Source organism: Sminthopsis crassicaudata, chromosome 1, assembly GCF_048593235.1.
Source record: "Sminthopsis crassicaudata isolate SCR6 chromosome 1, ASM4859323v1, whole genome shotgun sequence".
In the NCBI taxonomy this organism is placed as follows: Eukaryota; Metazoa; Chordata; class Mammalia; order Dasyuromorphia; family Dasyuridae; genus Sminthopsis; species Sminthopsis crassicaudata.
Genome location: NC_133617.1, coordinates 412812759 through 412828044, shown reverse-complemented (window position 1 = coordinate 412828044; position 15286 = coordinate 412812759). Strand labels below are relative to the sequence as shown.

At 34.5% G+C, this 15286-nt stretch overlaps 1 protein-coding gene across 12 annotated transcripts in view; it reads left to right on the top strand.

Moving 5' to 3' along the window:
* The window catches only part of LOC141550006 (transducin-like enhancer protein 1), a 118477-nt gene extending 116217 nt beyond the window's left edge, over positions 1-2260 (top strand). For all 12 annotated transcript variants that reach the window (XM_074280126.1, XM_074280121.1, XM_074280132.1 and 9 more), the window contains 3 exons: positions 499-649; positions 1394-1470; positions 1633-2260. In XM_074280126.1, the coding sequence (XP_074136227.1) occupies positions 499-649; positions 1394-1470; positions 1633-1740 (336 nt within the window). In that variant the 3' untranslated portion in view covers positions 1741-2260. The remainder of the gene's footprint in view (positions 1-498; positions 650-1393; positions 1471-1632) is intronic.
* The last annotated feature ends 13026 nt before the right edge of the window (positions 2261-15286 follow it).

Here is a 15286-nt window from a genome sequence, read left to right as displayed (position 1 = left end):
CCTTTTCTTTGAAGGTGAGGGTGAGGGAATGGAAAGTAAATTATATGTTAAAAAAAAGTTAGCACCCTTGATTCATATGACTTTATTTTTTTAGTTTAGGAATGTACGTAAAAATGTATTCAATGTCATTCTTATATTTGTTGCCTTTATACAAAATGAAAGTTGGGAAAATGTTGAAAATTTTGAGTCTTTAAGTGAAACTTAGTTCTTCCTAATCATTACTTTTTTTAAGAGTGAAGAAAAAGTATTGTTCATTTCATTTCCTTTATGCCTTTTTTTCTGTATTATTTTGCTATTAAGGCTTTTCTACTTGGAAATCAAACACTGTAATAATTAGTATATTTTTATATTTTATATATTACTAAATGAGTTTTTCCCATCTATATCTATGGAGAGATAAAGAACTCTAGATAGAGATATAACCTGGTATCATTTATCCTCTTTCCCCTCTAACTTTTTATGCAAAAGAATTAATCAACTTGTTGATTTTTTTTATAGATCTTTTCTCTTGGATATTGCCCAACTGGAGAATGGTTAGCAGTGGGCATGGAGAGCAGTAATGTGGAAGTACTACATGTCAATAAGCCAGACAAGTACCAGTTGCATCTTCATGAAAGCTGTGTTTTGTCACTGAAGTTTGCTTACTGTGGTGAGTAGAATAGAAAACAAATCTTTAGAACATGTTAAAAAAATTAAACTAAACATAAAACTCACATGTCAGAACAAATACTATTCTTGAGTTAAATAGCTACATATAATAATAATTTTTCCATTATATTAATGCCCTCTGAAACTACTAATGGGTGTCTGCTTCAATCCTTCTCACTAATGAGAAATGTTATCTGGACAGTGGAGTTGCCTTAATGTAGATTTTGTATTCTTTAAATTTTTTATCCACTTTTTCTACAAAACTTACATTGGGAATGTTAGAAACTTACATTATATTAAAACATTAAGACACAACTTACATTTGGAATGGTAGACATTTACAGTATATTAAGATATAAGTTACATTGGGAATGGTAGAAATTTATATTATATTAAGACATAAATGTGTCTATATATCCAACCCTCCTCTTTTTCATGAATTCCAGTCTCACATTTCCATTGTCTCAAACTCAGCATAACGGAAAACAGAATCCATCTTCACCATAAACTTGTCCTTCTTTAGCCTTTACTGTTTCAGTTGAGGACATCATTGTCCATATGAATTCATAGACTTTTATAGTCCCCCTTAAATCATCTTCTCCCTCACTGGAGAATTTCCTGTTCAGATATTAATAGCTGGATATTAAAAGAATATTTGTGAAATTTAGGTAAATACAGTCTATGATAAATTTGAGGCTTTTTCTGTTTCTTGTTAAAACTTTCCATGTACCTTTTCTACTTACAGGTAAATGGTTTGTGAGTACTGGGAAAGATAACCTTCTTAATGCTTGGAGGACGCCCTATGGAGCCAGTATATTCCAGGTGGGGACCCCCTTTCCTAGAATTCTGCAGAAATGTAACTTGTCTGTGTTATCCTTGGCTCTTCCCACTTGGGAAACTGTATGTGAATGTGGTCTTTTTTTTTTTTTTTTTTTAAATCACTTCTCTCAGTAACGAGTTCTTTTTTGTTTGTTTGTTTTCCAGTCCAAAGAGTCCTCATCAGTGCTTAGCTGTGACATCTCTGTGGATGATAAATACATAGTCACTGGCTCTGGAGACAAGAAAGCTACAGTGTATGAAGTAATCTACTGAAAACATGATGTGGTTTTAACTTTTAGAGTTGAACTGGGCCAAAATGTTTTGAATTTGTAGAAGTAGAAAGGTTGTAACTTAAGGAACAAAAAAGAAATCTGATGTTTCCAAACCTTTTCATGAAGCTACTCGGAGTCTACAAAAGAAGGCAACATTCAGCAAACTAAATAATGGTCACCTGCCTAGACCCAAAGGAAGCATGGAGGCAAAACAAATGGACAGATAGCCAAGGTTTTAGGAGTCAGAGACTGAGTCTGTTGAGGAATGTTGGAGCCTTTTATTTTTCTTTCTCTGTGACCTCCTACAGATTGCTCTCATTGCCTGAATATGTGAGATTACCTTTCTGTTCTTTGCAGTTCAACTTGCATTCTGTCCTATGTAGAGCAGTGGTGTCTCCAATGAACTTGTTCCCTGGTTTTGCATCTTGTGATATGTTTTTTGTATTTTTGTTGAAGGTTAAACATTTGTATAAATTGTAAATATATTTGGTTTATTACAGTAAAGGCTTTAGTACCAACAAGTGTTTTCCCCCGTTCTTTATTAAGTTTTTGTCAGGGTGTTGGAAATGGGGTGGGGGTATTAATATGGATTTTATAAGTAAGTACAATTTATCTTTAAAATGATTTAAAAAGAATTTTTAAGTGAACTTTTTTTTGGTTCTGTTTAATGAATTTGTATTTGAACTCTCATAAAGTTCATATGTAGGATACCAGATGTGTCTGCTATAGATTATGAACAGTGTTAAAGCTATAAATGGCAATTTGACAGGAATGGAGGGTATGGGATAGAAGTTGGGAGAAGAAATGATAGAGAAGCTTTGGAGAAGCTGGAATTATTGCATCTGAATTAATTCTCCCTATTTATATTTTCATGACAAGAATTCACAGGCCAGAACCTTGAAGGCAAGTATGGTGTAAAGTGTAGTGTGTAGAAAGATCACTCGACTTAGAAGTCAGAAGACCCAAGTTAAAAGTATACTTACTTATTTAATAATTGTGAGACCTATAGAAAAATCACTTAATCTTTCTGAATACTCAGTCTATGTATGATACTTTGATACTGATTGCTTGGGTGATCATGAGAAAGTCACTTAACTTTTCTGAGATTTAGGTAGCTCTCTAAGTCTAATGATATATAGAGGTGGGTTGCAATCTACCCAGTCCTGACAATTCCAGATCCTAAATATTACAAGAACATCAATCAATCAATCATTCAATCAGCATTTATCAAATGCCTACTATAAGCATTATAGACACAAAAAGAGGCAAAAGATAAGTCTTTACTCTTAAGAAGTTCCCCATCTAATCAGGGTGATAAAATGCAAACAAATATAGACAAAGCAAACTATAGGATAAATAGGAAATAATTAACAAAGAGAGGACTCTGGAATGAAGGAAGATTGGTTGGGGAAGGCTGCCTGTAGCAGGTAGGATTTTTGGTAGTACTTAATGGAAGATACAGAGATTAATAAGTAGAGGTGAGGAAATCTTTTCATGTATGAGCATCAGCCAGAGAAAATGCCTGGAGAGCGAGAAATGTTGTCTTGTTTGTGGAACATCCAGGGAGCCCTATGTCATTAGATCAAAGAGTATTGTGGGGAGGAGTGTAAGGTATAAGAATGGAAAAGTATGAAAAAAGAAATGGCTAAGTTATGAAGGATCTTGAGTGCTAAATGTCATCTTTCTAGAGACACAGAGCCACTGGAGGGGACGGAGGAGGGGGCCAGTAACTTCAGATTTGGTTTATAGCAAAACTCCTTTAGTGGCTGAATTCAAGAGGGCAGTTTCAAAGGAAAAGGACTTATTCAAAAGATGTAAAGGTGAAATGGAGTAATCTTAGCAACAGTTTAGAGATTGGGGAGGGGGGATGTGGAGAGAAAGTGAGCACTTGAGGATAACCACTAAATTATAAGTTAAAGGGACTAAGAAGACAGTATGACTCTATAGTAATAGGGAAGGAGAGGGGTTTAGGGAGTAATAACAAGTTCTGTTTTGGATAGGTTGAGTTTTAGAGGACATCTAGTTTGAAACATCTGGACTACAGTTGGAGATGCAAGTTTAGAGGTCAGAGAATTGGGGAACTGTATTTCAGAATCATCATGGAAACTGATGAGATCATCAAATATAGTTGTATAGGTGGAGAGGTGGGGTCAAGGACTGAATACTGAGGGATTGAGGACTTGATCTGAAATAGGACCCAAAAAGGGAGACAGAAGGAGGAAATCAAGGGATGAGGACCAGGAGAAAATGGTGTCCCAGAAAACCTAGAGAAAGTATAAAGAAGTGATTGCCAGTGTCAAAGGCTGCAAAGAGGTAAGGGAGTATAAAGATGGAGAAAAAGTCATTGAATTTGGCAACTTAACAAATCACTAGTTTATTTTAGCTGAGGCAGTTGGGGTTAAGTGACTTTCCCAGGGTCACACAGCCAGGAAACATTAAGTGTTGAGATCAAATTTGAACTCGGGTCCTCCTGACTTATCACTGCACCACCCAGCTGCCCCATCACTGATAATTTTAGAGAGAAAAGTTTTTGTGAAATGCTAAAGTCAGAAGCCAGATTGTAAGGGAGAGAACTGAGTGTGGAGGCTCCTATTGTATGGCAGCTTTTACTCTTTAAGGAGGATGGAAATGATAAAAGACAATGATGGGGATGAAAGAATGGGGCATGTTTGTAGGAAGCAGAAAAGGAAGCAGCAAACAGATTAAAAAGAAGTGATAAGAGTGGGGATGACAAAGGGGCAATCTGTGAGGAGACAGATGAGAGTGGAATCATTTGAACTGGGGTTAACCTTGGTAAGGAGTAACGCTACTTCATCTGAGACAGGAGTGAAGGGGAGAGTACCGGAAAGTGTCTTGAGTGATAGGAGATGAGGAAAGGGGAGAGAAGAGGGCAAGTAGCCTTAATGTTTTCTGTAAAGTATGAAAAAAAAAGAGTGGAGGGAGGAAAGGTTTGAGAAGGGATAAAAAGATCCAGAAGGGCAGTTGTGGAGAGTGGGATAGTGAATATAAGGGAGGTATCAGAATTGCCTCACAGCAGTGAGGGCCCAGTTAAAGTTTTGTAACAAATTTACAGCGGATTCATTTGGAATAGTGGAGTGATTTTATCCATCTTCAATAATTCATGTATAAGAGCAAAGAAGGCAAATGATGGGAGTGATCCTTAAAATTTGGCTAGGTTTAATTGGTGATATAAAGGGGGTAAGGATTCAAGGGAAGACAGTGTCGAGGTGAATTGGTTCATCAACGGATCCAGTTGGGGAAAAGAGGAGTAGCTATTTCAAGGAAAATGATCTGGTAGAGTATAGAATTGAGAGAATCAAGGGATTGAAGATTGTGGATAAAGAGTAAAGGCTATGAAAAGGAAGGCAGAGGAAGAAAAAAGCCAATTAAGATCAAGGAGATTTCATATTTCTTGAGTATAATGAGTGATGGCAAGATCCAGGGTATGACCATCTACATAGCTGAAGTAGGTAGTGTATCTCAGGAAGTGGGTAGGTTGAGAAGGAGAATGCAAGCTCAGAAATGAGAAAAGTCAACAGACTCCTGAATTTTTTTTCCAATACTATGTGCTTAATAAATTAAGCTTTACTTTATTTAATTACACCCAACCTCACCTCTCCCTTCAAATTCTTTGCCTAACAACAGTCAATGGGAAACATCATTAGTAGAAAATCTGTGAATTCATTTTAATCATAAATCAATCTAAACAAATTCACATAGCTTATAGCTTGAAGAAATCTGTAACACAATGTACAGCTTTTATTGCCCAATTCAGTGTTTCTAATCCCAGAAGGGGTTACAAGGTTAAATTTCCTTAATTTATTTTCTATAATGATGTTGTTTTTACTGTTGACTTTTACAGAAAAATTTGATAACTTCCAAGTTGGCAATTTTTACTTAGATATGTATATTTGTATCCATTTACTTGCTATTTATCTATATCTATGCTCTTTCCAGTTTATACATATATATGCATATATATATATATACATGTTTTATGAATATATATATATATATATATATATATATATATATATATATATATATATATATATATATATATATATATATATATGAAATTATTTTTAAAGACAATTTTAGGGACTTTGTTACCACTTTTGTGGTTCAAGTGAATTTGGAAGCATCAATAACAATTCCATTCATCTAATGTAGTCTGATTTCTTGCCTTTTTTTTTTTTTTTTTTTTGCTACACAAAAAACAACTTTCTAAGCTACATACTCCCTTTGGCAGATATTAACCTGGTGCTCTGGTGTTACTTATTGTTTCCAGGTGAGATACTAACATCAATCATTGTTCCTTACACTCCATTCTTTAACATGATGGCTTCATTAGAATTTTTTCCACAGATTTTTTTCTTCCACATTCAAGTCAATTTTTTCCCTTATTTTTTTCTGTCTTGAAGAATTCTTGTCTTTTAATATGCATTTACATTTTTTCTCTTCCACTTCCTTTTAAGTATTTGGAATCCCAAGCGCTATAGATTTGATTATTCAAAGAGTAATACTTTGTAGTTCCTTAGTTTTTCAACCAATCTTCTGTCCTGAGTCTGAGTAACTCAAGGTTATTGGTCATCTCTCTTAACTGTTTTCATTCAGATTACTCTATTCCAGAAAGAACCAGTAGCAGAAAGTCTATTTCCTCACTTTGTTTTGAAACTAGGAGTCTCCTTGATATTGTTACTACATACTAAAAGTCATCTAAACAGTCTATCATGAGTGTTATTTTGAAACACTGGCTGACCAAATATTTATCCCAGGAGTTGCTAGCAGAGTTTTTCTCCATTTGATTATCCAAATTTGTTTTTCTTTTTCTTTTAAGAATTGGTTTCTATATTAACCTTCCTTATCACTTTTAGGGAATGTTATTTTTTTAATCTAGTTTGAAAAATGTTCCTATTCTATTAGATTTACAATTTCATTTATTCACTTAAATTTTATGTGTTCAATAATACTTTTATGTATAAGTGATGAGTATAAAAGTTTAACATGATCTCATACTGCACAGTAGTTTCTGACCTTCCTATCTCCAAAATAAGTTTCTGCTATGTACCTCTTACCTAGTGAAGTCCTGTGAAGACTGTTTCCCTAGTCCTTTCCTTGAAAAAAAATGAGTAACTCTTATGGTATATTCAGAACACATCTATGTGATTTAGTTTGACCTTTTTAATGTTCTATGAGGTGTGGACAAGAATTTTTATTTTATAGAAGGAAAAGATTGCAGACAGTTTTTTATGGCTTGCTTGAGTTGTCCTAACAATTTAGAGGAAAGGAAGGAGATGGGGGGTATTATTTCTAAGTTTTGTTCTCCTTAAAATGAGTCTTTAAACCTTTAATTCTGTTGTCAGAAAAGATAAAACTTTTCAAGATTCTTCTCCCAACATCTGACATGTGAACTGCTTCATATCTAGAAACTCCACTTGTATTTTAAGCTTTAGTTCTTCCTCTAAATTACTGATGTCCTTAATGATATTACATCTTGCCGAGGAAGCTCACTTCTTCCCTCTGCTTTAATTACTGTTTGAAAGAGTTAAAAAACAAAACAAAAACAAAAACCTTGTTATTTTCAGAAATCCATCACTTCTTTAACCATGTTCTTTATTTGGACACCTGGCAAACAAGTGATTCTAGGCTTTTTATCTAAGCCACAGATAAAAATCTTTACTGAACTTATATAAGATCCTCTGTTAAAAGATATTTGAGTGATGTCCCTTTGGACCAGGATCTGTGATCACTGTCTTACATTTCAGAGCCTCCTTCCTCTGTGGGTTAAGGATCAAATTAGCCAACAGAATATGGGACTTAGCTTCTATCACCTTTGAACTATAGTTGACATTTCTTGTTTTTATTTCCCTTAAGACCCTTAGCCTCTGGATATTTGCAGTTCTGACACTAGAACTGCAAGTAAAATGAAGATGGGCTAGGAATCCTCAGTATAAGTAAATTCCTTGAAAAATATTTTTTTCCAAGCCATCTCTTGGAACAATACTGATTGTTCAAGATTTTGAAAACCTAACGCAATGATATTTTAATGACAATAAAACCCAAAGGACCAAAAGGATTCTCATACAATTCCACTATCTTCTGAGTAATTTAAATCATCACAGAAAGATAGGTATTTGTTCTGTTACAGATTAGTGGGGTCTTATGTTTAGAAAGTTTAGATGACTTTGAAGATAGGAAAACTTGTATTCAAATCTTGCTTTCAGTAGCAATTAACATACATATAGTGTTCATTACATTCCAGTTACAGTGCTAAATGTTTTAATATTATTTTGTGCTCTTTACAACAGTAAGGAGGGAGGGGCTATTATCCCCATTTTACAGATGAGGAAATTGAAGCAAAAGTCACTTTCCTATTAACACAGAGCTATCATGTGTTCGTGGTCAAATTTGAATTCAGATCTTCCTGACTCCAGACCTAGTATTTTATCCATTGCGCTACTTAGTCCCCCTTATTAGGCATGTGGCTTTGGGGTTGTCAATACCCCAGTGCTCACCAATTAGAAAGCAATTGTTAATATGAATGGGTGGGAAAATTTCCCTCTAGGAGCTCTCTAGTCAAGAATTCACAGATCTAGAAACGACCCATCATTCTCTAAAAAACAAGACTTCATAGTTATAGATTTAACTATTGTCTGAGCCCTGAATAGAAGGAATGAAAAGAAGTTTTTAAATTCATCTTTTAGCATGTGTTATGTCCTGGGCATATATAGAAAAGTGGAGGAATACAACACAAAGGTAATTCCAGAGATTTGGATTTTTGGCACAATAGAGGAAGATTGGCAATTCACTTTCTAGAAATGTAATGGGCTGCCGGATATAATAGGTAATGTCCCATCAGTGAATAGTATTCATAAATAAGCAGAGTGGCTACTTACAAAGGTCAAAGAGTTAGGATTAGAGCTGGATCATCTCAGCTGCCTTCCAATTTTAGAATTCAGGAACTCCTTTGGAACTGTTTCTAGATATCATACAGATAACATGTTTTCCACAAAGTTGTATGGAATGGTGTTAGCTTTTAAAATGAGAGACCGTTAACTTGCTAGGAAAATAAGAATTGTCAACCATTTTTAGGCCTCTGACCTCTTGTAGTTGGCTGAAAAATATAACTTGAAAAACCGCCAACCCTGCTATTGGCACATTTAGGCAAAGGAAGTGGTATTAAGAAAGTTAAATACTGGGATCTGTACACACAACTCCCTTTCCCTTTTAAAAATAATAAACTAAAAAAAATTAAAAGCTTCCTCATATAAAGATATATGAGTAATATCCTACTTGTACTCAAAACCCAAGATGGATAATGTAGAACTTTATCCCAGGACACTCAGTTCATTGTGAGGTTGCCACTTTGAGTTGCACCCAGGTTGGCAGACTACTGAACTGCTACCAGATGGTGGTAACTTGCAAAAGAAATAGATGGTCTTGGGCTAGTTTCAATCAGAAGAGTGTCCGTAACACTAAAACCACTCCTGCCACTGGCACCCTTGGGGAGGCTGCTCAGTGGAAAGCTTGCCCTGGGTGGTGCTGAAGAAGACTGGCCTTTGTTTCCATTGCCATCTGGCTGGGCGCCTTTCCCTTGGAGTAAATAAATGAACTCAAACTTACTTCATCCTTTGAAAACATGACTTTAAAAAAACCCAACTTATTACACTTAACAAGCATATACTGTGTGCTTCTCCATGATAAAGTAGGAAGCAGGTTTTTATACTCTTAAGTCTTAAATTTTCATTAACATAGGTTAATTGTGCCTTGGGTCTGCTATTTGTTGTCACTATTCAACTAGTTGGAGAAAGATTAAAGGGGGCGTTAAAACAGTTGTGATTGACACAACCCCTTTCTTTAATAGGTTTGCGCTGTTGCACCTGTGAATATGAATATTTCTGTTGGAATATTGGTGAGAGTTTGCCCTGAGAAACGTCAGAGCTGAGCATGATGGTGCATGCTTTTAATTTCTCTGTTACTGGGGATGCTCAGGCTACTGGATCACTTGATCTTAGGAGTTCTGAGCTGCATAGGGCTAAAGCCCATAAGTGTCCTCAGTAAATCTGGCACCAAGATGATGAATTCTTAGCAGTGGGTGGTCACCAAGCTGCCTAAGGAGAGGGTATGGCAATCTGGCCCAGGTCAGAAATGGAGCAGGGTGAAGCTTTGGGGATGGTCAGTAGTTAAACTTACCTGGGAGGGCTTCCATAGGAAAACCCTATCTCACAAAAAATGAAGGAAGGAAGGAAAGAAAGAAACTTGAAGATTGTTAACCATTTATTTTCACTTCACAGGAGCATTACCATAAAGAGGCCTAGACTTGGTAATGGGTTCATAAGACCTGGGTGCAAATTATGTAACTGTGAAAGCCATTTTATTTAGTTAATTTTATTTAACTAAGTTCCTTTATCTATAGATAAAGATAGCAATATTGATAGGACCTCACTCCCAAGACTGAGAAGATCAAGTAAAATAATACATTTAAAGGCTGTTCCAAACTTTAAAGCTCTCTATATATGCCCTTTTATTCTAGTAACCACTGTTCCAGCTATGAATTGGGCCACCTTACTCTTTTTGCAATTAAATTTCTCCATCCTAGTTTGGGATAGAAGAAATAGGTAAACTTTGATATCCACCTAATCCAGTTACTGTTTAGTTGACATTCAAAGCCTTTGAGAACTATTTCTGAGTTAGGAGTTGATAGTTCAGATTAATTAATTTCCCAGAGAGGGAAATTGGAAGGAGAATGAGAGGTTTGAAAAAGAGGGACAGGATTTTTCTCATACCTTTTTCTTTTTCTCCTTTCCAAGTATGTCCCTCTAATCATGACTTTAGCAGCAGAATCAGGACAATATGGATCATCAGAGTATACCTTCCCCACTCAATCCCTCATTCCTCAATCTTCTGCTTTCTCATTTACCTCTACCTTGAAGTAAAGGAATGCAAAGCCAATTTAATTTCTGCAGGCGTTTCTTCTGATGTATCATGTGCATGAAATGAGAGGCATTGTTCCTAGCCAATGTTAGCATCTTGATGAATGGTTTTCTTCTTTTCTTTTCTTTCATTTTCTTCTTTGGTTAAATCAAGGGATTCTGGCAGAAGATTTCTTGAGAGTATTTTATATAGGAAGAATAAAGAACAGGAAGAAACTGTTTCCTTTTCTCTAATCTAAACCATCAGCATCAAAGAGAAGTTCATCTATTCAGGTCTTTGCCCTTCTGGTTTTCTTTCTGCTGTTCTATGAAGTGACCCATATCTTGCCCCCTGCAAAAAGACAATTCATAAGAAAGAAAAAACTCTTGTTCTTCGGGTGAGAGATTCATTGGTTGATTGCATCACGTTTTCCACCTGGGAGCAAATTTCCTCTCTGGGTTCCAGTGCCTGAAGAGACATTAGTTTGCTTTTCAATTTACTTGCTCATCCTACTGAATCCATTGCATAGCACTCTGGAATTGTAATAGTGCTAATACATAGCTTCACGTTTAGAATGTAAAGTACTATCCATCCTTAATAGTTTGGTTTAATAGTCATTCTCTTCTTCCCCTATAACTTCTTTAAAAATTTTTATTGTGATTTTCAGGGAGTCATATGACTTTTGAAATATTTTAAAATTAAATTAAAATTCATTTTCCTTCTCTTTCACTTTTCTCCTTACTCCCATTAAGAAAGCATGAAAAGCAAAATTCCAATTATAAACATGTATGGTCAATCTAAATAAATTCCTATGTTGGCCATGTCTGAAATATATATAAGCCTGTATGTATATCTCCATCTGTATAGTGAGTATCTCACCTTTCTACAAGAAGATGCTCCACATGAAATATCATTATCATCATCATTGGTTAAAATTTACATAGTCTTTTTAAAGTTTTAATAAATTCCCACATTGACCACGTCAAATATATAAATATGCCTCAATCTACACTCTGAATTCATTACCTTTCATAGCCGGATTAATCTTTTGAAATTGTGGTTAGCCATTTTGTTGATCAGATATCTTTCAAAATTGATTGTCTGTACAAAATTATTATTATTGTGTAAAGTGGTCTCCTGATTCTATTCACTATATATCAGTTGATACAATTCTTCCCTGATTTCTCTGAAACTATCCCCTTCATCCTTTCTGATAGAATAATAGTACTCCATCACGTTCATATACCATAACTTGGTCTATTTTGCCAATCTGTTGACTGTGAAGCCTCAGGTCATATCCCAAGACCAAGGTGCAGGTGAGTTGCTTATTATCATCATTTGAAGAATACAATAAGTTCCAGTTCCTGGTAAAGTGACAGGTAAGACCCACATTAATCTCCTAGAATCCTAACCATTGTTTTTTAAAAGTATATTAAATATAGGCTATATAATGGCAATATTTAAACACTTTGGTAATAAAATATTGATTTATGGATAAGGACCTTTGTATAAATTCAGAGGAAAACTGAATATGACTTTCTAACAAGAATTCTTAACCTGGGGTACATACAAGCCCTTCTCCCCAACAAGAGGATCCATGATTTTGGATGAGGGAAAATTTACATTTTTATTTTTCACTAATCTTAGTCTTTTTTTGTATACCATGCATTTTATTTTATGCATCCAAAATATCATTCTTGGAAAGGTTCACAGGCTTCGTCAGACTCTGCAAAATGGGTTCATGGTACAAAAAAAAAAAGGTTAAGAATCCTGCTTCACAAGAAAAGACTTCAGGAAGAGCACTAAACCATACTTAGATTATAGGAGCAAGTGGCAGCTGTGAGATTATTCAATATGTATAGCATGTATTAAGTCCTGTGCCGGCAATCATTTTCCATATAGCAAGTCCTCTTGAACAATCAGTCAACTTGATCTTAAATAAAGGTGAACATTCTTTCAAAGTTTCAGGTTGCTTAAAATTCCTGCTTAATACTGTCCCTTTTCACCTCCTTCTGCTGTTATCAGGAGCTTTGAGTCTGGCTGGCTTTCATCTCAACCAGCTGTCTACTAAGATCAGCAAACAAGAGTTCCTGATCCCAGCTAATGGGTGGGGATATCTCTGATTCTGTTGCCAAGGAAACCAGCATCAGATGGGTGCAAAACAGGTTAAGGGTTTCAAGTATCCTTTTTTTTTTTTTTTTTCTTTTTCTTTCTTTAATTTTAAAGGAAAAAAAAATTCCTCAACTTTTCTTTTTCTTTTTTCCTTTCTTTCCCCCCACCACCAATCTAATGCCAATTTCCATGGAAACAGGATCAGAAAGGCCACTGGCAGTCAGGAACCAAGAGTAAACTCACATGTGTTTGTAGGCTGTTGCCTGTCTTTTGATATCTGTAAATGCCAGATAATACAATCCCACTCCAGATCATAGGCTTGGCAGTACCTTCATTTATTTAAAGGAAAGACTAGATAGATAATTGGGCAAACTTTTGAGATATGTTTTGTGTATTAACAATAATCAATCAATGAATATTAAGGCTCTTCCATGGGCCATGAAAGCTACTAAGACCCAGTTCATTACCAGTGGAAAGAAAAAAACTTTGCTGGGAGTCTAGAAATAGTGGGAAAAAGGGAAGAGAAAGAAAAAGGAGAACAAAGAGGAGAGGAACTTTACTGACCGACTAAAAGTCTTACACAAGATTTGTACTGATATAAAAAAATTACAAAAATAACCTTCCAGGTATATGATAAAACATGGAATAGGAAAATAATAACAAGTTATTTTAAAAGAATATATAAAAATAAAAACTGAAGAACATAATAAAAACAAATCAAATTCCATCTAACATCATTATTATAATTCTTATTGCAATAAATACCAGCAAAATGCAACTTTGCAAACTGCAACTTTTCAAAAATTGCAATACTGCTATAAATGTAACATTTAGTTTAACAAGTTACAAAATGTAATCCCCCCACTAGAATGTTAAATTTTATGATTTTGAAATAAGATATTAATTATTTGAAAACTAAAGAAGAATTCAGTGAGAAGCATTTAAAATGGGGCAGATAGGTGATACAGTGGATAGAGCACCAGCACTGAAGTCAGAAGAACCTGAGTTCAAATCTAGTCTCAGACACTTAACATTGCCTAGCTGTGTGACCCTGGGCAAGTCACTTAACCCAAATTGCCCCAGCCAAAAAAAAAAAAAAGTATTTAAAATAAATTTTTTTTTTGATAAAAATATATAGGTGAGCCATTTTAATCTTTTGAATGAAAGAATAAGAATTTTAATATATATATAATATAAAATAAAATCATATATTCTAAATTCCCAAAATGAAACTTTATTTATAAAAAGCTAAAATTTTAAACAATCTATTTAGGAAAGTTGCAACTCTTCTTACTTAAGATGAGTCAGCCCTGTTATATTGTCAAATTATAGAAGAGAATAAAAAATATTCAGAAATGCTTGGTTCATAATACAAGTTCTTAAGTCATTATTTGGAATTGTGTATTCACTGAAAAATATACATGCATAATATATGTATAATATAGTCACAAATTACATTAAAATATAACTGTATTCTGCTCTTACTATGTAAATAAGTGATTAGAATCTATATTAGTGAACAACTGGAAGAAATTTATATATTTTCTTTGAAATTAACTATTTTTTATGATTGTCAACAATAACTCATGTATAATAATAATACTGAGAAAGCTAAAAACAATATTCAAGATAGTAGAGCTATGGACCTTTTTCTAAACTCTAAGCTGATTTGATATTTTATACTTGCTCCCCAGCCCTCATTAACCTAATGCCTATTGTCAGGAATTATGGTGGCTGGTTAGGATACCACAATATAAATGAAACAGTGACCTCAAGGACCTTGCATTCTATAGGGAGAGAAACATGTACATACTTCTATAGCAGGTCCATATGAAAAATAATAAGGCCATCTGGAAAGGGAAATCCTAGCAGCTGAATCATAAAAGACTTCATGACAAGCTTCACCAAATAAAAGGAATCTAATTATAGAGGGAAAAGGGTCCAAACTTTTGTTTCCTTCCATGATTTAATTTATTAGTTGTGAAATAATAAAAGCTGACATTTAAATAGCACTTTATAGTTTACAGAGCATTCTGATACATGTAATTTCATTTAATTCTCACAAAATAATCTTATTTTGTAAGTATTTCAGGTATGGCTATCCCCATTGCATAAATGAGGAAACTGATATTTAAAGGAGGTTAAGTGTCTCTCTAATTTCCAGATTCATAACTAGAAGTGGTCTTATCATTTAAAAGGTCTTTCTGATTTGGAGTAATATCTCAGGTTTCAGATGTTTTGACTTTTTATGAAGAATGTAGCCCCTTGGTATGTAATGTTTAGAAATCTAAATCTTACACAGCTGAATAATTGAAAAGCTATATGATGTTAGCAGCATGTGTGACAACACATCTTGTTCCCTTGTCATAATCTTTGTGGTAAGCTCATTCACAGAAACGTGAGTTTCCAGAAAGAGTGGTGTTTTATATCTCAACACCCCTGGCATTCTTCCATGGTAAAGGAGTAAAACCATATAGAATACAGTTAAATATCTTAACCATTTTTAAAGTTACATGCAC